The sequence below is a fragment of the Glycine max genome, chromosome 3, assembly GCF_000004515.6.
Source record: "Glycine max cultivar Williams 82 chromosome 3, Glycine_max_v4.0, whole genome shotgun sequence".
In the NCBI taxonomy this organism is placed as follows: Eukaryota; Viridiplantae; Streptophyta; class Magnoliopsida; order Fabales; family Fabaceae; genus Glycine; species Glycine max.
The window spans coordinates 27,739,546-27,767,185 of record NC_016090.4 but is presented as its reverse complement, the minus strand read 5'-3'; the positions used below and the strand labels follow the sequence as shown (position 1 = coordinate 27,767,185).

Sequence of the window (27,640 nt, the reverse complement as noted above, 5' to 3'; positions counted from 1 at the left end):
TTTAAAATAATAAATAAATAAATGATTGATAATATATAGCTAGTGTGACAAATAAATTAAAATTTGCCTTCATATAAATACCTTCTATCTCTCTATATTATCTAGGGAAAGAATGAAACCCTAACAATAACAAAAATTATTTGAACACCGGGCAGACCCAATCTAACTTCTGTTGAGCAAGCACCAGGTCAATTAAAAGGAAAAGTTGGTCCTTAGGGCTTCCTCAGGGCAGATGCTGCACCCATTACAATTGCCAGGACAAGGCCAAGACCAGCACCAACGGATGCTCCCACAGCAGCAGAATTCAATGAATTTGCCTTAACTTGAGCATCTCTACTTGCCTCAATCGACATTGCTTGTTCTCGTGCCAACTCCATCAGAAGCCTATCTCTTGCAAATTCCTGTGAAGAAAAACATTAAAAAGAAATCAAATTTGTTGGTGTATTATACCAAAAAGAAATTGAAATTGTGTAATGAAAAAATATGGACAAAAATTGTGCATCAACGAAATCACAATTGATATGGTTAACAAAGTTTCACTTGAAACAGGGAATCTTGAGGATAAATAATTGAACTTCTAACCCAATAGCTTTGCTGGTTTAGCAATATCAACTTCTAACATCTAGGTTGGATCAGATGCAAAGATCAAAACATTCAGCTGTCAAATTCTAATTTTAAACAAACCCGTTCAGCTGTTTAGTACATGGTCGTGGTTGAAGGCTAAGGTTCTGGGGTTTAATGCTTCTCTGTATGAATGGAGCAAGAACGTCTAAATGAGGGGGAGCCTAATAACTAAGCTTCTCTTAACCACAGGTTTCCATCTTTTATCTTGACTAATCCTCATTCCTGAGCTGCTTCTATGCATTTAAGTATCTAAAGAACTGCATCATTATATGATACACACATTGTTTAGTGGAAGAACTTCACTGGAAAGAGGAACCACTCACCCTTAAACCACTAGAAAGAGCGTCATAACCAAGGTTGTCAAACTCTTGAGTTAACTAATAAAATCTTATAGTTTGTGATTCTAGGTAGGTAGATTAAATGAGTTTGCCCGCTGTCAGACTCTTTTCTGGATAAACCCAAGTAAACACTTTAAACTCTCAGTGAGTTTCTCTTATAAGCTAATTTTTCAAAAGCTCTCCTAATCATATATTATTAGCAAGGGGTTAATGATTGACTCTCCAATAAGTTTAATCTTTTAGCTGAAAGATCAAAGATCAAGCTAATCTTTTCATACTCTATCTTGTGATCAAATTCAACTTAATTTTGAAGAATGAGGACGGTATCAAAATTTGATTGCTAGGCCATCAAGGCTTTTAAATCATGTTGGTTACCAACTACTCTAAAAAAGTTTTAACCATTTATGTGAAGTCTTGTGAATGAATATATAAAAGCATGTAACACACCATTCTATGATTATAACCTTTAGATAAAAAGCCACAATATAAGTGCTCGAAACATATCCTCTAACACATTATTTTCAATACTCTCTTCTATCATTGGTTGAAATTTATTGGGAATCACAAGTGAGACATGTTAAATAGTGAGTGGGAACCTCAATCAATTTTAATTAATAGTGAAGAATGTCTTTGAGAATGTTACTAGCATTTCTAAAAGCCATCATCACAGTTGAAGTGAAATATACTCAACAAAATTATGTACTATTAGAATTATTCAAACAAACAAAAGAAGAAAGATTTGATACCCTGAAAAATTCCCCACCTGAAAGGAAGACTCCTCACGACTGCGGAGTATACAGTGGATTTGCTGACAAAGAGAATTTACGCCTTCAACTGGAAAAACAATCTCCTTTTTCAGGAAAGGCTTCCTAATAAAGTTAATAGGAGCAAATATAAGCTTTTCAGCCCCCACCCTTCTATTAGAATCTGTATTGGTTGCATCCAAGGAAAGAGAAGCCCCAACAAATCCAGGCATAACATATGGACAAGAATTTATAACTTCAGCAGAGCTAGGAGATGCTTGGTATGCTTTCAAAGCGGCATCAATTGCTGTCTTTTGATGGTGTGCACTAACTGCAAATTTGTTTGTGATAGCAAGAACCCAAGGAATTCCAAGAGATTTAGCTTCATCCAAGAAAAGTGACAAGACTGGCCTTTGTTGAGTATCATTTGAATTACTACATCGAGGTATGCTATGGGATAAGTTATGAACAAAAACAATCAAATCTGTCTTCCGACTTAGATCTCGGATTCCAAGCCATAGTTCATCCCTGAAGCGGGAGGTTTCAACATTCAGCTCCTGTAAAACGATTTTTTTTTTAAAAAAAAAGTCTGTTTATTTCCAACCTAACTCATCTTGAACAGAAAGCTACATGTGCTCATGGCCAAGCTCTTAAAAGCAATCATAAATATGCACCTGAAATAATTGTTTAACTAAAATATTTGACACCACCTGGTCATATGAATATTTTTCTACAGAATTCATGTAATCAGAATCTATATCAAGCTCAAGTATTTATGCATATTAAGAACACCATTAATGGTGAGTTTTGTTATCATATTGACTGTGTTGACTAAAATATTAATCACAATTCATTGAAACATATAATGCACAAAATAGATTGTCAACATCATTACCCTCCTGAAAACAAAAATGTATTAGGAGTGTTTCAACACTTTGGCATCTGAAAAAGGGCACAGAATATTGTCATACCAAACAAGTAGAATTGATTAATTATGACCACAAATCAAACCATCAACATATGGTCAGAAGGCAAATTTAGAATGAATCTAGTACAAGCAACAGATATTCAACCAGTGTTATCAATGGTGGATGGCAAAAATTCTGTCATATAAACATGCCATTGCAGCCTATGGCAACACCATAGTGGGCCTCCCTTCGCAAATTACATATGACAGCTGGCAAAAATCTGCCATGTCATTCCGCCATGGTGCTTCCATTTAACAACATTGCATTCAACTGGTTAGCATTAGGTTGTTTGACCCATAAAACAGGGAATACTTCAGCAAGGAAGAACGTGCTTAGTTTTTTGCAAGGAAGAACAATAACAATTAGAAAAATGACAATAGCCAAAAATGGAAAACCTGCATATTTATTCCGTTGGAATCACAATAGCACAAACCATCAGCAATAACTTCTCGCACAACCTCTGAAGCTGCATCCTCATTGGCAGCAGTATTTGGTTTGCATTTATGCAAGACAGCCTTTAAAAGAGTAGTCTTACCAGCTCCCTGCCCATAAGACAACTCATGTAGGTCAGCAGATGGATAATAAAAAGAGTTGAATACACTTGTCCCAGAGAAAAAAAATGTCTATACCTCTAGCCCAACTAATTGTACTCTACGTGTTCTCACATGAACTTCTTTAGAAACAGTTGTAAAATCACTGGTGCAAAATATTACGAAGTTATTTAGATTTTCTGGACGGATGAATTTATCCTTGTCAGCAGGTGCTGAACTGCTTGCAGTCTCAGAGTCAACAGAAGTAAAAGCAGGCATCAATGAGTCTAACACAGTTTGATGCTTTGGTGGACTTCTTAGAGGAGGACCAACAAATATCCTCAACTTCTGTAACTCAGGCTGGATACCTTGATTTGAAGAATAGTTTGGTGGAGAAGGAAATGATTCAACAGTAGTTGAGCACCTAAAGAAAACATTAAATAAGTATCACACCTCTAGGCGCATTGAAGTTATTTGGCAGCAAAACTATGCACTGAGAAACAGTTAGAGTGAAAGACGGGGTGTTTTATATGTTTCAATTACTAAGTTGCACTGCATTGCAAAGATGTTAATTTTGTTCCATCCTACATCACTAATCAAGGAATCTAGATTATAAATATTAAATCAGATTCTCTTTTCCAGATCAATGGGAAAAATAAACACTATACACATGCTCATTCAGGAATTGCATTGTTTAACAGAAGACAGATGTCAGCAAAACTACTCTAATAAAACTAGCTCATTGATAGCTTCAGAAACCACCAATACTCAAGCATCCATAACCTGTACTTGAAACAATGGACTGGAGAGGGATGATGTTGGAAAAATTTGATAAAATATGTTCATGCAGAGGAATAGTATGGAAGGGAATGGAACATCCTCCAAACCATTGAAATCCAATCCCATGATTTGTAATGGTTATTGATTATTAGCAATTTCAGAATATGTTTAACGCCTTTATCATTCATGGTTTTGTTAAAACACATTACATTGAAAATGAGTATCTTAGTCCATGGGCCCGGTCTGGGATACTATGCTACATAGTTAATCCCATTAAGTATGACTCTCTTTACATGGTATAACAAGCTTATTATGACAGCAAGAGACCGCAGATGAGACTGCACTTATAAACCTTAAGCAAGTAGGGATGAGTGGTTGGCCCGTGACAATTTTCTTCACTCTTTTAAATTAAAGTACTGGGCTTATTTTAAATCAGAAAAACTTAAATAAGAAACAGGGAATATCCTCTTTATGGTAGCATAGATGTTGTAGAGGATGACAGGTCCTGTTTATGTTTAGAAATTAGAATCCATGAATGAATGCTAGCTAATGTACTCTTTTGTTTCTCTCACAGATCAGTTAGTGAATCCTAAAAACCTTGATATTCTTTCTAGTGCTTTAACAGTTCATATTTCTGACCATTTCCACCCCACAAATCTAAACAGATTCAATAAGTCCTGAAAAACATTATCAAAAGAAAACTAAACAAATTAATGATGATGTTTTATTGGGTAATGACAATACCAGTTACCATTCACTTGAGCATGAACAAGTGTACATAAATGCAACCCAAAACCAGTAATATCAACTTTCAGAGGTTCTCCATTTTTTGCTCCTAGTCCATCATTCCATCCCAAAGGAACAATTGAAGTTGCAGTTCGAATAACAGGGGACTCAACTATATGACCAAGCTCCACAGTGCCAGCAGCTTTAAAGCCAAGCCATTGCTTCAGATGAGGAAACTGTTGCTCAATCCGTGAGAAAGATGAGAAATCATCACTCATAAACAAATCATAGATTCTGCAACCAAAAAGGGAGAAAGATAAAGTATTATTACTATTTGAAACACCAATTAATGATGTATAAAAGCCTTTATCAAAAGCTTTATCAACCAATAATTAGCCCACTAGGTTGGAATTCAATAAGCTAATAGAGGACAAATCCTAGAAAATATATACAGTAGACAAGACAAATCAGTTTGGACATGATATAATCTTGGGATAATGTAAGCATATGTCATTTTAAGCATGTAATAATTTTGAAAACTATATAAGTGCAACTTTTATTAATATAACATGATTACCTCTGAAATCGAGATCGATATGATTTCATTGAATGTGATTGAAGTCTTTCCCGCAATTCAGCAATCACTGATCTGACCTGAAAATGTCTTTGCCAAAAGAAAGCAAACAAAATGAGAGAACTTACATTACTATATTCATAAATATAAAATTAGAAGATAAATCCTCAGCCTATAAAGGGACAGTGAAACTATAACAAATATTGATAAGCAATGAAGAAAAGCTCATACCGATGTCATCTTTGAGTACTCTGCACCTGATAGAGACTCTACAGAGGAATTTCCCAATAAATAAAGCTGTCTTACATGAAATAAGTTCTGATGAGTTCAAAATTATTTGAAAGAAACATAGCACAGAGAGCATATACAAATTGAAAAAAAAAATGCACATTAATCGAGGAAATATAAAAGATATATGAGATCCTATACATTAAAAAATATTTTGCATTGTCAAATACATAAAATATAAATCCTTGTTGATATTGATTATAGAATCCAATGTCTTGACCATTAGGTTTTTTTCATTAAATACTAATCCTACAAACTGCTGTAAAATGTGGGCTTTTGTGGACAAAAGGTAGCCAGAAGATGAAGGTATGGAGAGAACAGAAGGGCAAGAAAGCTACATAAATTGGGAGAAACCCAACAACATTCTGGACAAAGAATCAGAAAACAGAATAAAAAAATGCAGTTCCTGAGATGAAGAATCAGTGACAGAGGTGACAGAGATGACAGAGATGGGTCCTTTTGGGTGGCAAAGAGGAGGCAAACAATTGAGGAAGGCCAATAAGAACCTTGGCAGAATCACACTACAAAAGCTAGCTGTTTTAGTTGGAGAACCAAGCAATTGGATCCTCACAGAAGCCTTAATGCCTTATGTTTGACAAAAGAGGAAAGCCAAGGACTAAACCATAGGCAATAACAGAGGTTTTGGGTGGTACCACAACCCACCACAAAAGCACAATAAGGCGCAGGATCTTGATAATTACCAGCTGCAACCATGTGGAGTAGTGCAGTTCGCAAGGGAGCCGTGTGATCTTAGTTTAATTATGGAGTCTCTGATGCTTTGTTTCATGGCCAAAAATATCATGGAAAACACCCAAAACAGAGCATTAAAGGAATAAAGGAGCATTCATATGTTAGTGTTTGACCCAGTGGGAGGATTGGAAGCTATTCTTGTACTGCAGGGTGGAATTGATTTAGTCATCATGCTCCAATCAATTGAACATCAATGGCCATTTTTTTGCCAACCGCCACAAACAAGACGGCACCATAGGCTACAAAGGCTGTGTTATATAGCGGAATTTTGGCCTTCCACCATATTTTGTCATTGATAATATTGTTAACCAGTCACAACTCACAAGCTGTTCACCTTAAGAACTAGGTGAATGTTTTGGGGAGGGGGGGGGGACTATTGATAGGGGGGATATTGACAGGTCTGTTAGTGGAGGGACTTAGTTGAGATAGTTTGACAAAATAAATAAGATAGCTGTTTGAACTTATGAGAGAGAATGAGTAGAGAGAGAAACAGTGGGTGGGAGAGTGTTAGGCATAGAGTGAGGAAAACAGGGAGAGACAGAGTGGGTTTCCACAGGGATCCGCGATTGACACACGCCGGAAACAAGGAGGGCCAACAGCAAGGCTACCAACGAGTAAACTAGCGAGACAAGAAGGATATATCGTCCTTCTACTTCACGCGATTTTCTCAAGATGTGACGGAACTGGACCTTTGGCACCAGTTCAAGAAATGGGGCGATGTGAGGGAGATTTTCATCTCCAAACAGAAAAACAGAAACGGAAGAAGATTTGGTTTTGCTAGATTCAGAGGAGTGAGTGATGTACATGAGCTAGCAAGGCAGCTGGACCAGTTTGTCATCGGAGGTCTGAAGTTGTATGTCAACATTCCCAAATATGGGAGAGACACGACAATGAAGGGAACCACACAACCTGAAACAACCAGGTATGAGCCGAAACAGCAGCACATTGCACGACATTGGGGACAACATAGGGTAATCAACAGCAAGACATCGTACGCGGAAGTGGTGGCTCGCGACAAGCATACTGGTGGCTATGTGAAGGAAATAACTAGGGAGCGTCACGCTCGTCGTTAACCATTGACATCCCTTTGACTGACAAGAAATGGTTCAGCGAAGCTTGGGTAAGGCGCATGACAAACCTAACATGGTTTGACAGACTCGAAGAAGATCCTCTGTGGGACTTCGGAGCAGATATAACTCCGAAGTACCTAGGGGACGACATGGTTCTATTACTCGGGCTCTCGGATGACAGGGCTGAACGAATGATGCAAGAGGTAATGGAGGGAGAGGAATCCATGTTCTACTCGCTGGAGAAATGGAGTCCGAAGTTAAGAACGGGGCAAAGACTAACCTGGGTCCAATGCTGGGGCATCCCACTTATAGCTTAGGAGAAAAAATATATCCAGCAGATTGTGGCGGCAATGGGGGATGTGGTCGACGTTGACAATGATGTAGAAGAAGCCCGTAGGGTGGATAGAGCAAGGGTGCTCATTCGTACCCTGTGGAGCCCAGCTTTTCAACACACTGTATGCGTAGACATAATAAGGGGGGAATCATACATGGTGCAGGTTGTGGAGGAAATCAATCGAGGCTTTGATAGCTATATCTGTCAGCGAAGGAGGGATTTATGGTCGTCGGAGGAAATCGACTCCGACGAGAGCTGCTTCAGAACACCGACCTCAGCCTCACCAGTCGCGCCATCCGACAACGATGACATGCATCACAGTCAGGCGTCGCGCAACACGGTGGAACCACGACAATCGCCACTCGCGTTCAACACCGAGAACGATGGGGTCGGGATCGTTAAGTTACCCAGTGGGTTATCTGAGGACGAAGATCCAGAGGGTAACCCCTCCGACCAGCGGGTAAAGTCTCGCATGTCGACAAGCAGCAGAACGGCTCTCTGCGTTGAGAGGGATGGTGGCCATGTGGGATTCTATTCTAGATGGATCAGATGGATTGAGGGATGTCTATCATCTGCGTGCGTTGAGAGGGATGGTGGCCACGTGGGATTCTATTCTAGATGGATCAGATGGATTGAGGGATGTCTATCATCTGCGTCCATATCCGTTTTGGTAAATGGGAGCCCTACGGCAAAATTTACCCCTAAAAGGGTCTAAGACAAGGAGATCCACTAGCGCCCCTCTTATTTAATATTGCTGCTGAAGGCATAAATGGTTTGATGCGAGAAGCTATAGAGAAGAGAATCTATACAGGCTATCCAGTTGGGAGAGATAAAGCGGACATTAGCATCTTACAGTATGCAGATGACACCATATTTTTGGTGAGGCATCAATGGAGAACATCAGGGTGATCAAAGCCATCTTGAGGACCTTTGAATTGGTGTCAGGTCTCAATAAATTTTGCAAAAAGCAGATTCGGATCAATTGGTATGTCGGAGTCGTGGAAGCAAAATGCAGCCAATTACTTGAATTGTAGCCTGCTGTCCATCCCTTTTGTTTACTTGGGGATGCCCACTGGGGCAAATCCAAGGAGGTGTCAGTTGTGGGACCCAATAATCTATAAGTACGAGAGGAAACTAGCAAAGTGGAAACAGAGACACATATCTTTTGGGGGAAGAGTCACTCTTATAAAATCAATCCTAACCTCTATTCCAATTTATTTCTTTTCTTTTTTCAGGGTACCCATAAGGGTGGTGGACAAATTGGTGCGCATACAACGTAGGTTCCTTTGGGGTGGTGGAGATGATCATAATAAGATCGCGTGGGTCAATTGGGAGAGGATATGCCTTCCAAAAGAAAGTGGTGGTTTGGGAATCAAGGACATAAACAAATTTAATCTGGCACTGCTTGGCAAATGGAAGTGGAATTTATTTCATCACCATGGAGAGTTATGGACAAAGGTTCTGGAATCAAAGTATGGGGGCTGGAGGGGGTTGGATGAAGCATCTTGCGATAATAGCGCTTCCATATGGTGGAGGGACTTAAAATTAGCTCTCCATCATCCGACACACCAAAGCATTTTTTCAGGAGGGAATAGTCTGGAAGGTGGGAAGTGGTGACAAAATAAAGTTTTGGGAAGATAGATGATGGCTTGATGGTGAGACAACATTGTTAGCAAAATATCCTAGGTTATACCTCAATTCTTGCCAACAAAATCACAGAATTGAGGAGATGGGAGCTTGGAAGAATATGGGTTGGGAGTGGAACTTCAAATGGAGGAGGCATCTGTTCGACAATGAGATTGATATGGCAGCCAGCTTCCTAGGTGATGTGGAAGGCAGTCACATACAAATTAACAGAAGGGATGAGTGGAATTGGATAGCAGACACTAGTGGTCAATATTCGACAAAAAGTGCCTATGATGAGATGTGGGGAACTGCTACAGAAGGCAATCAATTGAAGGAGTTTGAAGATCTATGGAAGCTAAAGATACCACCCAAAGTTGCAGTCTTTGCATGGAGACTGATTAGGGATAGGCTGCCAACTAAATCAAACTCGACAAGGAGACAGGTGGAAATCAATGATTCATCTTGTCCATTTTGCAGAAGGGTTGAGGAGGACACTGCACATTTGTTCCTCCACTATGATAAGATCCTGCCTTTGTGGTGGGAATCTATGTCGTGGGTGAACATCGTAGGTGCTATCCCGCAGCACCCAAGGCAGCATTTCTCCCAACATGTCGAAGCTATGGGTAGAGGAATCCGGGATAATAGATGGAAGTGCTAGTGGATGGCCCTTACATGGTCAGTGTGGCAGCAGAGGAACAAGATTATTTTTTCTAATGAGACTTTTGAAGGCAACAAACTATTGGAGGACGCCATATTTTTACTGTGGACCTGGCTGAGGAATTTTGAGGAGAATTTTGCAATCCCCTTCAGTCACTGGTCGTCAAATTTATCATCAGCTTTTGTCTAATAGTGGGGGGGAATATAAGTAGCTGCAATGGCAGTAATCACATACTGTATTTTCTTAGTTTCTGGTTCCCATCAAGACTGACTAAAGTCTGAGTTTGGAACCAGTTCACTGATGTTTCATGCTAATTTGTACCCTTAGTACCTCTGGTACTTCATTATCAATATAAATTATCTTTGCTGATCAAAAAAAAAAAAAAGATAGCTGTTTATAAAAAAGGATTGAAAGGAGGAGTGAGTTAGGTGGTGAGAATTAGTTTTGGGTGGGACAGACCAGGCTGTCAAGTTCCCGGGAGTTCATTAAATCATTCTTGTAGATTTTGCTCTGGTCCATTCTGCTATCATACTGGTTCAGATTGGCAATTAAGGATTTGATCAAAAAAATCTCATTTCATTCTAGTTTCTAATCCAGTTGTTATCATCTTATGGGAGAAAGCAATCAACCTTTTATGTGCAAGCACAATAAACAATAACATGCAAAAGCAATACACCAGGAAACAGTAGGAAAGTGAAAAACTACAGAATAAAAAAAAAAGTGAAAAACTATAGAACCTATGGTGACTGCAAAAGAAAACTGAAACAAATCATCAGTCCATAATATCTACCTGTCCAAATGGCACATATGAAGGTAAATAAGGCACTCTGCGCCACTTTATTTCGTCTCCAGTCATCACATTGCTCTTTGTATCTGTTTTCCCATTAGTTGGAACCTCTAATGAATGTTTATCTGTTTCAGGTAAAGGCTTGAGTGATATGCCATCAGAACCCTCTTGTATTTCAAGTGGCTGTGGTGCAACTACTTCCTCCTCAATCAATGTATTAGCAAGAGAACCAGGCAATGAATTTGTTTCAACAAAATTGATCCGTCTTTCTCTGTGTTTACTTAACTGTCTTCGTAAACCTTCCAAAGGAACTAGCCTTGAGAGTCTCCAGAAAGATCTCTGCACTGGACCTACCCCCAAAACCAATTGCTCTACATCCTTCTGTTTTGGCTTCCCTACCCCTTGCTCATGTTTTCTCAATATTGAGCTGTTAGTTTCATTTTCAGAAGGCCCTGGCAGAGTCTGAGCATTATAATGGTGAAAATAAGCAGGAGATAAAATACGTGGAACCAAATCTTCTGGAATGCAGTAACTCTTGAAATATTGCTGCCAACCTTTTCTATTAACATAGCTGGAAAGAAAAGCAAAAAAAGAAAAATAACTAACTAATGTCCTTGTTTTGCAGGTTTGGAAAAGGATAAGCAGTTAACCAATTTAGAAAGTGAGAAAAAAAAAAAACAGGAAGACTTACTCCTTCAAAGCAGCATTTCCAACAGGAGGTTGAGAAAATGTAATACATTTGATGGAGACATTTTCATTGTCCTTTGATGAAGATGAAGCAGCAATTACTCTAAGAATGGCAAGAGTAGCTAATGCAGCTACCTGTATAGAATGTGAGAAACTTAATATATGTAAATTGTTCAGACATATGAAGCGATGTTCTGAAATCCAAATGCATGAATCAAACTCACTGCTCCGCCAAGTGAATGGCCACATAGAACAAGCTTGCGTTTCTTCTTTTGAGCAAGCCTATATAATTCTAAAGCAGGTATTCCTTTAGCACGAGCCATGAAACCCTGAGAAGTAACATGAATTTTGAAGGAAATTATTGGGATCGAAAGAGTTTCTATAACAAAATAATATTGGTCTATAACAACATATCAAGAACTAAGGTTGCAATTTTATTCTTGATTGAGATACCAAGAATATAAAGTGTTTAACAGTTGAAAAAATAAAAAGCAAAAAAGATAAGACATCCACGGAAATTAAACTATTATAAATTTACCATATACTCCCTCCGTCCCTAATTATAAGACCCTTTTCAAAAATTTGTTTGCCCTTTTTCTAATTTCTAGATGCATTAATTATTCTTTTCCCTACTTAACTGTTCTCTTACCAAACATTAATGAAAAACAAGTAAGTAAATAGAGAGAGAATAAAAGGGTAATTATGGAATGATAGTACAAATAATTGACAAATTTAATGCGATAACTACTTTTCTTAAGTGGTGTGAATTAGTTGAAAAGGTCTTACAATTAGGAAAGGGGGGAGTATTTAAGCAACAAACTATATGAATTTTACAAAATGGTTAAATTGATCTATGGGTTCCTTACCATTTTCAAATTAAGTCCTAATAGAGTTTGAGAGAGAAGATATTATTGCTAAACTATGTTGTGAATAAAATGAATTCAACCCAATTGATTTACAGTTACAACAGAGTATTTATACTACTGTTCTAACACAAGCTAACTGTTGAGAAAATAGTTGGCACAATGCCAGTTAAGCTCATGAGGGATAGGCAGCATGCTTTTCTACCACTCTGAGCTTGGTCCTGTAAGTAGGGAAATTTATAGGGGTAAGAGCCTTAGTTAGAATATCAGCACGTTAATCAACTGCTGGAACATGAATGACTTGAAGATGCTTGGCAATGACTTTCTCTTGAACAAAAAATAAGCCCAGCTCCATGTGCTTGGTGTCAGAGTGCATCACAGGATTGTGAGCAAGAGCCACTGTGCTCATGTTATCACAGAAAATAACAGGAGCAGCATGAGGAATCTGAAGCTCAGAAATTAGGGATCTTATTCAATATTGTGGCGGAGGCACTGACTGGACTAGTGAGAGAGGCATGTAGCAAAAATTTATTCCGGGGATTCAAAGTGGGCTCAAACAGTGTTGACATAAGCATACTCCAATACGCAGATGATACAATATTTTTTGGAGAGGCATCAATGGAGAATGTGAAGCAATTCTGAGGTCTTTTGAACTTGCATCGGGCTTGAAAATTAATTTTGCAAAAAGTAGTCTTGGTGCAATCGGTATGTCGGAGAGGTGGAACTTTGATGCAGCCGGCTGTTTGAACTGTGGTTTATTGTCCATACCATTTGTCTATTTAGGTATACCTATAGGTGCAAATCAAAGGAGGGGGCAGTTGTGGGAACCTATCATTAAAAAGTGTGAGAAAGCCTTATCTAAGTGGAAGCAGAGACATCTTTCCTTTGGGGGGTGAGTGACCCTTATTTAGTCAGTCTTAACTTCTATTCCCATTTATTTTTTATCTTTTTTCAGGATCCCCAAGAAGGTGAACGACGAATTAGTCAGACTGCAACTAAGATTCTTGTGGGGAGGAGGATCAGACACAAACAAGATTGCTTGGATCAAGTGGGACACAGTATGCCTTCCAAAAGAAAAAGGTGGATTGGGTATCAAAGACATAAGCACTTTCAACCTGGCTATGCTTGGAAAATGGAGATGGAACTTATTTCATGATGAGGGACAGCTTTGGGCAAAGATATTGGTGTCTAAGTACGGCGGGTGGAGGGGCTTAGAAGAGAATGGTGGTAATAGCTTTGAGTCATTGTGGTGGAGAGACCTAAAGTCCATCTTCCAAACAACACAACAAGGTGAGGATGCAATAAAAGGTGTAAAATGGAGGGTGGGGTGTGGGGACAGCATAAAATTTTGGCAGGATACGTGGTTAGATGGAGCGACATCACTGGTAACGAAATATCCTAGACTTTTCCTAATTTCGTGCCAGCAAAACAACGTAATCCAGCAGATGGGTGGCCATAAGGAAGGGGGTTGGGAGTGATATTTATCATGGAGGAGACAGCTATTCGAAAACGAGATCCCAATGGCTGTTAATTTTCTACAAGACATTGAAGGGAAGACTATCTACACACAGAGAAGAGATGAGTGGGAATGGATGGCAGATCCAAGTGGGAGATACACGGCGCAATCAGCTTATAATTAGATGAGGAAGACAGCAGTTGAGGGGATTCAAGATCAGGCTTTTGAGGAGCTGTGGAGATTGAAGGTGCCACTTAAATATGGGGTGTTTGCATGGAGGCTGCTTATAAATAGGCTGCCTACTAAAGCAAACTTACATAGGAGACAAGTCCAGCTTTTGGACAGGAGATGCCTATTTTGCACAAACATGGAAGAGGAGCCAGGACACATGTTCTTCCACTGCAGCAAAGTTATACCTAATTGGTGGGAAACATTATCCTGGGTGAAGAAGTCTACAACCTTACCGTATGATCCAAGACATCATTTCCTACACCATGGATCTATATTGAATGAGGGAACTAGGGATAATAGATGGAAGTGTTGGTGGTTGGCAGTGACATGGACAATTTGGCAGCAAAGGAACAAGATGATATTCTCCAATGAATCAAATGAATCTTTTGACAGCAACAAAGTTATGGAAGACACAGCTTTTCTGTTGTGGACATGGCTGAGGCATCTGGAGAAAGATTTCTCAATGCATTTCAATCAATGGATTTGTAATCTTAGAGCAGGCATTTTGTATCAGTAATGATTGGCAACATAGCTTGTCAATACATCTTCCTAATATGTTCTGCCTGGTTGTGGTTCCAATCTAGACTCTATTTAGTCTGAGTCGGAACCATTCATCGGGTAGCTAACCTTATATAAACTAGTACCTCTGGTACTCTTTTATCTATATAAAAAGTATTATCTTTGCTGATCAAAAAAAAAATCCAAGTGACTTTTGCAGCTGCCAAAGCCAAGCTGCGATATTCGGCCTCTGTGCTGGAGCAAGCAACAACTGTCTGCTTCTTAGACCACCATGACACTAGATTGGGGCCAAAAAAGATTGCAGCCCTAGAGGTGGAGCGTCTGTCACCTGGGTCAGAAGCCCAATCAACATCAAAGTAAGCATGTAATGGAAACTGAGGTCCAGAGGAGTGAGGATGAAAACTCAAACCAAAGTTTATGGTGACAGCCAGATATCTGAGAATTCTTTTCACTGCCATCCAGTGCTGTTCAGATGGATCAGACTTGAATTGGCAGACCTTGTTGACAGAGAAGCTGATCTTAGGTCTGGTGATTGTAGCATACTGCAAGGCAGCCACAACAGACCTGTAAAGAGTGGGGTCAGAGAAGGATTCATAAACTGATTTTGTCAACTTACAGCCACCAACCATACGGGATGAGACGGGGTTGACCTCATTCATCTTAGTCTTTGTCAACAAGTCCCTGATATACATGGACTGTGTGAGAATGAGAGCTGATCTCAGGTCTGATGATTGTTGCATACTGCAAGGCAGCCACAACAGACCTGTAAAGAGTGGGGTCAAAGAAGGATTCATAAACTGATTTTGTCAACTTACAGCCACCAACCATACGGGATGAGACCGGGTTGACCTCATTCATCTTAGTCTTTGTCAACAAGTCCCTGATATACATGGACTGAGTGAGAATGAGAGCACCATTAGGTTGATTTCTGATTTCAATGTCTGTGCTTCCTCTCCACAACACCATTCTGATAGTGTGTATGAGGACAAATCAGCCAATGTAGAATGCCAAGATCTGTAAGAAACTTGGTAAAGGGTCTATATTCTCCTCTCCAGTCAGATTGAATAGCCTTTATAGGCAAATTAAATTGAGTTTTAACCATTACTTGAAACTGTTTAAAGACATTTAATGTGGCTGATTTACTTTTCAATAAGTACAGCCAAGTAAATCTAGTGTGAGCATCAACAAAGGTCACATAGTATCTATATCCTGAACTAGAAGAGAAGGGTGCAGGGCCCCACAAATCAGTAAAAACAAGTTCAAAGGGTTTAGAGTAGACAGTGAGAGAAGGGGAGGAAGGAAGTCAATGAGACTTGCCAATGTAACAATGAGAACAGAAATCAGAACCTGTTTTATTAACAATGGGAAGATTACAAAGTTTGAATACAAGCTTCATGGCCATCACACAGGGATGTCCAAGTCTAGAGTGCCAGGTGGCAAGGGAAACTGCACTTCTAGAGACAGTGTTTACAAAAGAAGCCTTATTGGATCTGTTTACAAAATCTGAAACAGAATTTGAACAAATGACGCTTGGTACAGGTTCTGAAACACCGGGATAAATGGTATTGACAGTGAAATCAGACTTGAGTTGCTGCCTACTTGACTGGAGCAAATCAGGAAATTGGTAAAGACCATCGCAAGCACTTTGCAAAATTGACTTACACTTATTAAATTTTTGGTTATGGAAGGAACAAACAGAAGATTATTAAGAACAAGAGGAAACTTAGAGTTGAAAGGAGATTGAAAGGTTACACCTGAGGAATTGGTGTTCAGGTCCTGACCATTACCAATCGCTATTTGGTCTGGTTCTTCAAAGGGTGTGACTTGCTGAATGTTTTGAGAAACATTGGTGACATGATGAGATGCCCGAGTCAGGATACCAGTTTTGTGAAGGTACAGATTGAACAATGGTTAGGTGAGTTTGTGGAAGAATGAACTGAGGAGAAGTTGAATATGCTTGAAAAGATGGCATGGAATTAGAAGGCCCAAAGTAGGATGTTGACGGCATGAACTGGGGCTGATTAGGGTACTGGAATGGTGGCTGATTAGGCTACTGGAAATTGGAGGGAGAGCTCCAGTTAGAAGAATACCACAGTGGAGACATGATGGGTGCAGGTGGGACCAATGGCTGAGTAGGAACATAGTTTTCCTCAACTCTATGGTAGCAAAAGGAAGCTTCAAGCCCAAATTTATGGCAAACCTGACACTGAACATTGGAATAACGACCCCAACTGCCACGGCCATCACCACGACCATAGCCGACCACAACCACCACAAGAGAAATTCCAGCTGCCACCACAGCCAGAGTTTGTGTAGCGATTGACACCATTGTAGTCACTGCAATTCGACTCAGTGCTGTAGGTAGAATCATTCTGAGCTTGAGCGAGATTGGCCTGCGGCTCTTGAGACGAGGTAGCATTCGGAAAAACTTGCTGAGAAGTTTGAGAAGTGGAAATGGGGCCAGAATTAGGTTTCACAGATTTGGTAAAATTGACAGAAGCAAGTGATTTCCAATGAAATTTATCAATCCAAGCTTCGTGAGCTAGGAGTAATGTCTCAACCTCATCAATGGTGAGAGGCCCAAATTTGCTACTGATTAGCGTGACTGTTGATTCGTATTCTTCAGGTACTCCTTCAAGGGTTACATCAAGGTGCTCATTCTGCGAAACGAAATCACCGATAGACAACAAAGAATCGATCGGTGTTTGGATGCGAAGAAGATAATCAGAGACCGTGCAATTATCGAGAGAGAGATTGCGAAGCTCCATACGGAGTAGCCTTTTCTTCGCACGGATGAGAGAATGAAAATGCACATGGAGTTTGTCCTATAAGTGCCACAAGGCCTAGCAACCGATGAGCCTGGGAAGAACTTCGCCAGAAATTGTGGACTGAAGCCATGAAAGCAAGAGTTAATCGTGTTGTTCCCAAAGGAGAAACTCAGGGGAAACATTTTTGGCATAGCAATTGGTGATAGTCACAAACCGTGGTGGAATTTGCAGATTTTCCAGAAAATGATGAAGATGATGGCCTTTGATAACAGGTTCTACCTGTTGACACCATAGAAGATAGTTGGAGTTGTTTAACTTGTAAGAGATCGAGTGCAAAAATGAAGTCACAGCTGCGGCGGATGAAGCAACGGCCACCAGTGTCAATGTCGGCAGTGGCGGCTGAGGAGGAGGTGGAGAAGAATTATTAGCGGAAGCCACGAAAATACCCTAGGAATCGTAACTAGCTCTATATACCATAATAGAGTTTGAGAGAGAAGAGATTATTGATGAAACATGTTGAGGATAAATGAATTCAACCCAACTGATTTACAATTACAACAGAGTATTTATACTATTGTTCTAACACTAGCTAACTGTCAACCAACTATAATTACTTGAGAATACAGCTGGCACAATGCCAGTTAAGCTAAGCCTACAGCTGTACAAAGTAAAAAACACTTATCTGAGAGCTTTGTTATCAGGTATGTATAGATTCAAAATAATAATACTAATAAGAAGAAGAAGATAAGAATAATAATTAGACTGGATTCAAGGACTATATTAAAAAACTTTATGCAACTATTGGAACCCAATTATATTTTTTAAACTATCAGCCCTATATAAAATTTTCCAAAAAGTATAAGAGTCTACAAATTAATTTAATTGCAAAAACATTATATTGGATAACAGACTTATTTACCCTATGCGCTGCAGGTTTGTATTTACTCTTCAGTTTTTTAGGCCTTGATTGTAGAGGATTCCACATATAATCTTTTCCGTTTTGGTTTTCATCCTTGTCAGATTCAGTCACATCATGTTTGTCAGATTCCTCAAAAGCATCATCATGAAAGATGGCACCTTGAAGTATATTTGCATCAGCAATTATATCCCTTTCAGCAAAACAAAAAAAGGTCAAGATTCTTGAAGCTGCAATGATTTTAAAGGCTTACACAAAGAATCATAAGAAAGAACTCACTTGTACTGCTTTGTTCCAATAAAGGAGGCAAATAAAGTGTCTCCTGCCTCTGCCAACAAATACCTTCAACAACATAATAATCAAATAAGTATGACACGACAACAGCAACAACAATCAAGTTTTTTCCCACTAGTTGGGGACAACTACATGGATCAAACAATGCCATAATGTTCTATCATAGATCATGTCTATGGAGTATGGACAAACTGTTGACCTCTAAATCCTTGTTAATGGTTTCAAATTTCAATAGTAGTTTTTCCCAGTCTCCCTTTACCACTAGGGATTGCTACTCTCCATCTGATTTATTGGGCTTATTGTAGATCTTCTCCACACATGCCTACCAAAGCATAAGGTGAGTGATAGATGCCAATTGGTAAGGGAATAAGGACTGAATTTTATTCAAAAGAAATAGAACAGAAATTACAAATTACACAGGAAACTGAGTAAACCAGTTAATACATAGGTTTCCCCCAAGATGTTTGAGAGCCTGGTCTCTCCCTTCCTGAAAACCCACTAAAAACTACCTAACCCCCCTGCTATTACTCCATAATTTATTCTGCAATAAATGCTTAAGGCAATTACATATGGTCCTAAAAATACACACATAATTTATTCTGCAATAACTGCTTAAGGCAGTTACTTACACACACACCTAATTAAAATAACAACTGCTTGAAATAACTACCATAAACAACAACTGAAACAATTCAGTCCTATTAATAAATCTTAAGTCTTGGCTCTCCTCTTATAATATTTACTTATAAGAGGCCTAACAATACTCCCCCCCAAAAGAGTCACCTTGTCCTCAAGGTGAAAAGAAGGAAATTGGTGCATGATGGTGTCTACTGGTTCCCAAGTGGCTTCAAAGTCTGGGAGGTCAGTCCATTGAATAAGCACCTCGGCAATCCTTGCAGCAGTGTTACGCACGGCTTTTACAGCAGCCGGTGTTACCTGCAACTCCAACTCCTCCGATAACATAGGTGGTAAAGGTTGAGGATTCGCTGAAGGGGAGAGAGCCTTCTTGAGTAAAGAAACATGCTCTTATAATATTTACTTATAAGAGGCCTAACAATACTCCCCCCCAAAAGAGTCACCTTGTCCTCAAGGTGAAAAAAAGGAAATTGGTGCATGATGGTGTCTACTGGTTCCCAAGTGGCTTCAAAGTCTGGGAGGTCAGTCCATTGAATAAGCACCTCGACAATCCTTGCAGCAGTGTTACGCACGGCTTTTACAGCAGTCGATGTTACCTGCAACTCCAACTCCTCCGATAACATAGGTGGTAAAGGTTGAGGATTCGCTGAAGGGGAGAGAGCCTTCTTGAGTAAAGAAACATGGAATACCGGGTGGATTTTACTCTCCGGTGGAAGGGCTAACTCAAAAGCAACTGCCCCAATCTGTTTTCTGATTTGGTAAGGACCATAAAAACGTGGACTAAGCTTCTCATTTGTCTTCCTAGCCAATGATCGTAGCCTATATGGCTGTAACTTGAGATACACCCAATCGCCAATATTTAATGGTATTGAACGCCTAGATCGGTCAGCATACTTCTTCATTTGATTCTGCGCCTTGGCCAAATTTCCTTTGAGATCATGTAACATTTGGTCCCTGTCATTAGTCATCACATTTACCTCTTCCACAGTTGATGGAATAGTGGCTCCTTTCAAGAGATGGGGTGGGTCACGACCATACAAGGCTTTGAAAGGAGTCAATTTCAGAGAGTTGTTGTAGTTGGTGTTAAACCAAAACTCAGCCCAGCTTAACCACTTAGGCCATTGTTGAGGTTTAGTCCCTGTGAGGCACCGCAGATAAGTCTCCAAGCAACGATTGACCACCTCGGTTTGACCATCTGTTTGGGGATGGTAAGCAGATCTAAATTTGAGTCTAGTGTCGGCCAATTTGAACAATTCTGACCAAAAGTGGCTGAGAAAAATTTTGTCACGATCCGATACAATCGAAGAAGGGAACTCGTGCAATTTAACTATCTCTTTGATAAAAACTTCAGCAACCTCTTTTGCAGTAAAGGGATGGCTAAGTGCAAGGAAATGAGCATATTTAGTCAATCTATCAACCACTACTAAGATGACATTTTTTCCGTGAGCCTTGGGTAGCCATTCAATGAAGTCCATGGATATATCAGCCCACACTTGAGTTGGTATAGGCAATGGTTGAAGAAGTCCTGCTGGAGAAAGAGCTTGATATTTATTCATTTGGCTTACCTCACATGTAGCTGCATGTTGCTGGATGTCTTTCCGCATTCCCTCCCAATAAACAACTTCTGAAATTCGTTTATAGGTTCTAAAGAAACCTGAATGTCCCCCCACAGCCGAATTGTGAAATTCTTGTAACAACAATGGAATTAGAGAAGAGCCTTTGGGAAGCACTAACCGTCCTTTATAAAACAGTTTCTGGTTCTGAAATTTATAGCCCGGATGGGAATTAATATCTTGTATCAGATCATGAATGATTCCTTGGAGCTTAGGATCACGATGAATTTCCGTTTCCCAATCTTTTAATTGCTCAAAGTGGACTGAAGACAAAGCTGAAAATGTCATCTTTCTAGAGAGAGCATCAGCCACCCCGTTTTCCTTTCCTGGTCTATATTGTATCTCAAAATCCAAACCCATGAGTTTAGAGGTCCACCTGAAATATTCCTCGCCCATTACTCGCTGTTCAGTGAGGAATTTGAGGCTCTTCTGATCAGTTAAAATTATGAAGTGTCTTCCTAACAAGTAGTGCCTCCATTTTTGGACAGCCATCACAATCGCCATTAATTCCCTCTCATACACTGACTTAGTTTGCACCCTATAAGATAAAGTTTGGCTGAGAAAAGCCACAGGTCTGCCCTCCTGCATTAGAACTGCTCCTAGCCCTTTGTTGGATGCATCAGTTTCTATAGTAAACGTTTTGGAAAAATCAGGGACTGTCAAAATAGGCAATTCAGCCACCAATTGCTTTAAGTTTTCCAAGGCAGCTTGTGCTTCCTCATTCCACTGAAACTTATCTTTCTTCAACAATTGAGTCAAAGGTCGGGCTATCTTACCATAGTCCTTAACAAACCTTCTATAGTAACCCGTCAACCCCAAAAATCCCCTCAGAGCCTTAACATCCTTGGGCATAGGCCAGTCCAACATAGCATCAATTTTCCGGGGGTCTGCTGCCACGCCTTCTGCAGAAATGATATGACCCAAATATTCCAATTGAGTTTGGCTAAAAGTACATTTTTTTCTTATTAGCAAACAACTGGTTCTCCTTCAACAATGCCAAAACAGCCGTAAATGCTCCTTATGGTCATCCTCGCCTTTGCTGTAAACCAAAATATCGTCAAAGAAAACAAGTACAAATTTTCTCAAATATGGTTTAACACCTCGTTCATAAGAGATTGGAAGGTGGAAGGTGCATTGGTGAGTCCAAATGGCATGACAACAAACTCATAATGCCCTTCATGAGTCCGAAAAGCCGTTTTATGAATGTCCTCCTCACGCATCCTGATCTGATGGTAACCAGATCGTAAATCTAACTTTGAAAAAACCATCGCTCCTCCCAATTCATCAAGCAGTTCATCTATAATAGGAATAGGAAACTTATCTGGTATAGTAATCTTGTTAAGAGCCCAATAATCTACGCAAAAACGTCATCCACCATCTTTTTTCTTCACCAAGATTATAGGACTAGAATAAGGACTAACACTAGTTCTGATTATACCAGAGTTAAGCATATCATCTACTAACCTTTCAATTTCATTTTTCTGGTAATGTGGGTACCTATAAGGTCTGATGTTGGGAATATTAGAACCTTCCTTCAATCGAATCGCATGATCTTGCCTCCTAGGGGGTGGTAATCCTTTCGGCTCTTGAAAGACTGATTCATACTCTTCCAAAATCGATTATGTCCAAGCAGGATAAATTGCTGACTCTCTACCTTCCCCTTGCAAGTGATAGTACTTCACCAAGAATCCTTGATCTTGATCACTTAGAGTCTTTAGGATAGATTTTAAAGAGGCTACAGCCCTAGTTAGAGCCGAGTCTCCCTTCAATGTGTGGTATCCGTTCGCAACTGGAATTTTAAGAGTTAATTCACGAAAATTTGCTCTTACTTCTCCCAAACTAGCCAACCATTCCATTCCCAACACCACATCCACTCCTCCAAGTTCAAAGACATAGAAATCTTGTTGAATTTTTAGACCCTGCATCTCCAATGTCAATCCGGAACATATCCCTTCACAATCTAGCTTTCTCCCATCACCCACCTCCACAGTATAGATGGAGGTTGCCTTCATATCTAATTCCTGTTGTTTCACAAACGTGGCTGAAATAAAATTATGAGAGGCTCCACAATCAATAAGTACCATGACTTGTTCCTTCCCAATTTACCCCACAACTTAATTGTTTTCTTTGATGACAGGCCAGCAATACTACACATAGATAACTGGAGGTCTTTTGGCTCCCCCTCTTCCTCAATTGCATTAGCATCCCCCGCTGTACCCACTTCGTCATCCTCTTCGGTCAACACTAAAACTTGTAACTGTTTGTTGGCACACACATGGCCTGGACCAAACTTTTCATCACACCGGAAACACAATCCCTTCCTAGATCGCTCTTGTAACTCCGCATCTGTTAACTTTCTAAAGTTTCTTCCTCTGAAGGTATTGGAAACCTTCACTACACTTCCTTCTCCGGTAGAACTTCCAGTCCCGGACACATTGGGTTGTTGCTTCGCTCCTGGTTCCCACGTCACTGTGCGGTTGCTGCTGTACGTTCTCATTGGCCTGCTCATCACACTTGTTGGATTTCCCCCCTTGATGGACAACTGGTTCTTCTCATCCACTCGCTGTGCACAATCCATTAAATCAGACAAACTTTCTGTTGGATGGAGCTTTAACTCTGCCCTAATTATTTCCTTTAGTCCATTCAAAGAAATCCCTCTCAAGTACGCTGGTTCTACACTCTTTAACGGACCAGCATAGAGTTCAAACTTCTCTCTGTATTCTTCCACTGAGCCTGTTTGTTTGAGACTCAACAACAATTCAAAAGGACTGTCAACCATGGTGGGTTGGAAACGTCTAATAACCGCTGTCCGAAAATCCTCCCAATTTGGATGGTGCGCAGAAAACTCCCACCATTGATACCAAGTCAGTGTTTTCCCTTCCATTGCTACCATAACCGCCTGCAACTTTTCCTCTCCAGACATTCCCTTCAAATCAAAATATCTCTCTACTCTGGTTGTCCAGCCATACGCATCCTCTCCATCAAAAACAGGTATCTCTAACTTCCTCCATCTATCCACTTTGTGTCGTCCTCCATTGTGACTTCCGTGTGTTTCACCTTGAGGAATTGTGTGGCTGTGTTCGCTGCTCTCTTCTTCCTGTCTGGCACGAATTTCTTGCACTGCGGCCTGCACTTCTCTTAACTGTTCAGCGCTCTTCTCTATTGTTTCACGCATCGCCAGCAAGCCTTCAAACCCCCTCTCCAATGCCTCCATTCTAGCCTCCATGCTGCGTGTTGACACCATGAATTTGTCTCCAGGAACTTGTTGCTCTGATACCAGTTGATAGATACCAACTGGTAAGGGAATAAGGACTGAATTTTATTCAAAAGAAATATAACAGAAATTACAAATTACACAGGAAACTGAGTAAACCAGTTAATACATAGGTTTCCCCCAAGATGTTTGAGAGCCTGGTCTCTCCCTTCCTGAAAATCCACTAAAAACTGCCTAACCCCCCTGCTGTTACACCATAATTTATTCTGCAATAACTGCTTAAGGCAGTTACATATGGTCCTAAAAACACACAATTTATTCTGCAATAACTGCTTAAGGCAGTTACTTACACACACACCTAATTAAAATAACAACTGCTTGAAATAACTACCATAAACAACAACTGAAACAATTCAGTCCTATTAATAAATCTTAAGTCTTGGCTCTCCTCTTATAATATTTACTTATAAGAGGCCTAACAGTGAGCTTCTACAATCTTTTCTATAATAGGTGTTGCCCCAACTTTCTCTCTAGTGCATTCATTCCCAATCCTATCTTGTGGTCTAGTATGTCCATTCATCCAATGCAACATTCTAATTCTGGCTACATTGTGTTAATATTGTCCTGTTGGTTTTTTCCCTTACTCCTGAGCAAAATATCTTTCTGTTACAAATAACAAGCCAAATCCCTCCTCTATTTCATCCACTGCATAAGTATGATAAAAGAACCCTAAGCAAGAAAGTTCACAAAATTTGAACCCTATACTACATAATCTTTTAGAGTCTAAGAAGAAACAGAGAGAAAATACTTGAATGCACAATTTTACGTAGAGATAAAATCCAACAATCTATATGGTTACCAATAAGGTAATTGCAATTATTAAAATATTTCTTCTAAGCAATTTGAGCTGTCAAGAAATTCACATGCTAGATTGTCAAAAAAAACTAAAAAGAACAAACTAAAACAACTACATTAAAAAAAATTATTAAAAATAAAGATCAATACAAATTAATATATATAAAAAAAATAATCCAAATCTTCTTTTACCCCTGCCCCCTCCAAAATACAATCAAAATATACTATAGCAAGAATGAGAACATTGATAAAGGATAAAAGCCTCCCGATATCAAAATAAATAATGGCATATTTGTAATTAGTCAATCAATATAAGATTAGAAGAATGATTAAATTGTATAAAGAAAGAATGAAAACCTATGAGGAACATGATCTGATGAAGGTTGCACCCGCTCCAAAGCAACAACTTGTCCACCAAAATCATCCTTAAATTTATTTACAGCTCGAATCATCTCAGCAGCGGGTCTCTATGATATGGGAAAGGCACAAATGACAGGCAATGAGTAACAAGTTTGATTATAACTAACTAACAAACATTCAAGAAAGCATAGTCCCCATAAAAATTTATTAAAGTTGCAAAGTTGTTATAAGCACTTGTCTGTGACTCTAAGGGGTATATACCATGCAGATAATTCAAATATAACAGAATGCCAATATATTTTCTAGAGCCACTATACAAATAACATTTAACTATAGAAAACACTACATCATAATAAAACTCCATGACCCTCAAAACAAATAAACAGAAATCATTTTATATAGCATAAGGTTCAGAGCCTGTTCATTTAAGCAATTTCTCAAGAAAAAAACACAACCTCTAAAGGATTCATTGAAATTGTTTAAGCTTTTGGGAAAAAATTAAGAAGAAACAGAATTCTGATTATTTAAGAAGCCACTTAGCATTTACTATGCTTTTTATAATTATAACCAAACAAAAACAAGTTTCTACTTTACATTAATATATATATATATATATATATATATATATATATACTAGTTTAATTTTATATGCAGTCACTGTAAAACATAATTACACTGACTTTTATAAGAATTCACCCTTTGCCCATGCTATGTTAATGTAAAAGATATTGAGGTAAAATGATCAAGTCCTATTAGGGTCTGTTTGGGTAAACTTATTTAGAAGCACTTTTAGGAGAAAAAATAAGAAAAAAATAAATGGATTTCTCCATAAGCTCAAATTAACTTTTTTAAAGAAACTACATGAGAGAACTTCTACAAATTAGCTTATGCATAAGCTAATTTTATCTTATGAAGAAGCTCGCTGCATTTTTCTTCTCTTAAAAGTATTTCTGGATAAGATTACCCAAGCAGAGAATTGCCTACCTTGCCAAAGATACCTGCATGAAACTAAAAAAGTCATTTTTCACACATTCTTAAAATCACTATTTTTCAAAGTTTAATAAAGTCCCCTCCCTCAAATGTAATTTTAATCAGACCAAAGACACCAGTTTTCTATTTTTTTTACACCCCAACTTGAAACTGCGTTTCTTGACATTGAAGGAAATTGCATATCTTGAAGCTGACGTGATCACGATCACAATTGCGAACACTCAAGAACACCCAAAACCCTTGAAGCCGGTCGGAATTGCAGTCACAAACCAATTTCATTTTTTTTTTCAAAACATTGCCGCAACCAATTCCCAATTTTCCACGTGTCTCTCAAATCGCAAGCTAATAACAAGTTAACAACCCTCTACACCCAAATTTACACCAACATTTCTTATTTCAACTTTCTTATTTTCAATTTCATTTCTATCAGCAGAACAGTAAATTACTATTATTATTGTTGAAGCGAGGTTCCTATCTTTTTTCCATCAATATTTTTTTTTTGCCTATAAAAAAAAAAAAAAAAAAAAAAGAGGACCACCTTGTAGACGCACTCGGAGAGGACCATACAGCAGAGAAGGTCCTGCAAATCGGAGACGGATTCCGCCTTGAGGGCGCGGCAGAGTTTCCGGAGACGCTGGTACTCTTCTTGGATCCGCTTCTTGTACTCGCGGTGCGACGCCCACGGCCACTTCATCCGCCACTGGAGTGGGCCCCACGACACCTTCTCCTTCAGCCCCAGCAGCCGCGCCCGCTGGTCCCTCATCCACGGCTCCACGCGGCTCTGTATGAACTCCATAACCAAGGTTTTTTAAATATCGGTCTCGGCCGTTGCGTTGTGGTTTGTGACGTTTGCGGTTCCAATTGCGGTAATGAACAGTTAAAAGCCTTGATGGGGTGGACCGTTTTTTAAAACCATGTTATAAGAATAGCCCTAACCAGTCAGACTGCTGCAACGCTGAGTGAGTGAAGAGAAGAGACAACGGTGTGGTGAGGGAGGGAATTATAGGAATGAAAAAGGAGTGTTTAACAGTAATTAAAGGGAGAAAAATTAAATATGGTTTTGTTTTTGTTAGATTTTATTATTTGGGGAGAAAGAAAAAGAAAAAAAAGAGGGATAAGTGAGGGAATATTCCTATGGTTAAGAAACGGAGCTCTGTGTGTAGGGTCCGCTCTCCACGTCTTCTGTTAGTTTGTTTTGATTTGCCCGTTCTTCCATCTATCTATTTCTATTGTTGTTAGGTCATCATCTTAACATCTTAATCACTTTTTTATCTTATCTTTAAGATTTTCTAAATTTTTAACTCCAACAGTAAAATTTATTTAAAGATTTTAAATTATTTTTCTGTAGATTTTACCGGAGACTTCTTTTTAATATTTATTTACAATTTATTTTAAAATAATTATATTATTTTAATTTCAAAAAAATATTCAAAAATAAAAAA

General features: G+C 39.2%; 1 protein-coding gene across 1 annotated transcript; it reads right to left on the bottom strand.

Annotated features, from left to right (window-relative positions):
• On the bottom strand, positions 1-27,255 carry LOC100797051 (uncharacterized). Its single transcript, XM_003520946.5, has 14 exons — positions 26,737-27,255; positions 25,206-25,315; positions 18,516-18,578; positions 18,240-18,429; positions 11,708-11,812; positions 11,488-11,618; positions 10,800-11,367; positions 5,515-5,580; positions 5,287-5,363; positions 4,728-5,003; positions 3,303-3,627; positions 3,069-3,215; positions 1,726-2,262; positions 1-401 (listed from the first exon to the last, which is right to left on the bottom strand). Exons 1-14 carry the CDS (start codon positions 26,992-26,994, stop codon positions 213-215), a joined length of 3,042 nt encoding a protein of 1,013 aa, XP_003520994.1. The 5' UTR covers positions 26,995-27,255; the 3' UTR covers positions 1-212.
• Positions 27,256-27,640: the final 385 nt, after the last annotated feature.

Coding starts and splice junctions, on each gene's coding strand:
- LOC100797051 (XM_003520946.5), bottom strand. CDS start 26,994: ATGGAGTTCATACAGAGCCGCGTGGAGCCGTGGATGAGGGACCAGCGG. Junction 11,619..11,707: donor GCCATTCACTTGGCGGAGCA/GTGAGTTTGATT, acceptor CATTCTATACAG/GTAGCTGCATTAGCTACTCT. Junction 5,581..10,799: donor CATATGTGCCATTTGGACAG/GTAGATATTATG, acceptor CATGTAAGACAG/CTTTATTTATTGGGAAATTC.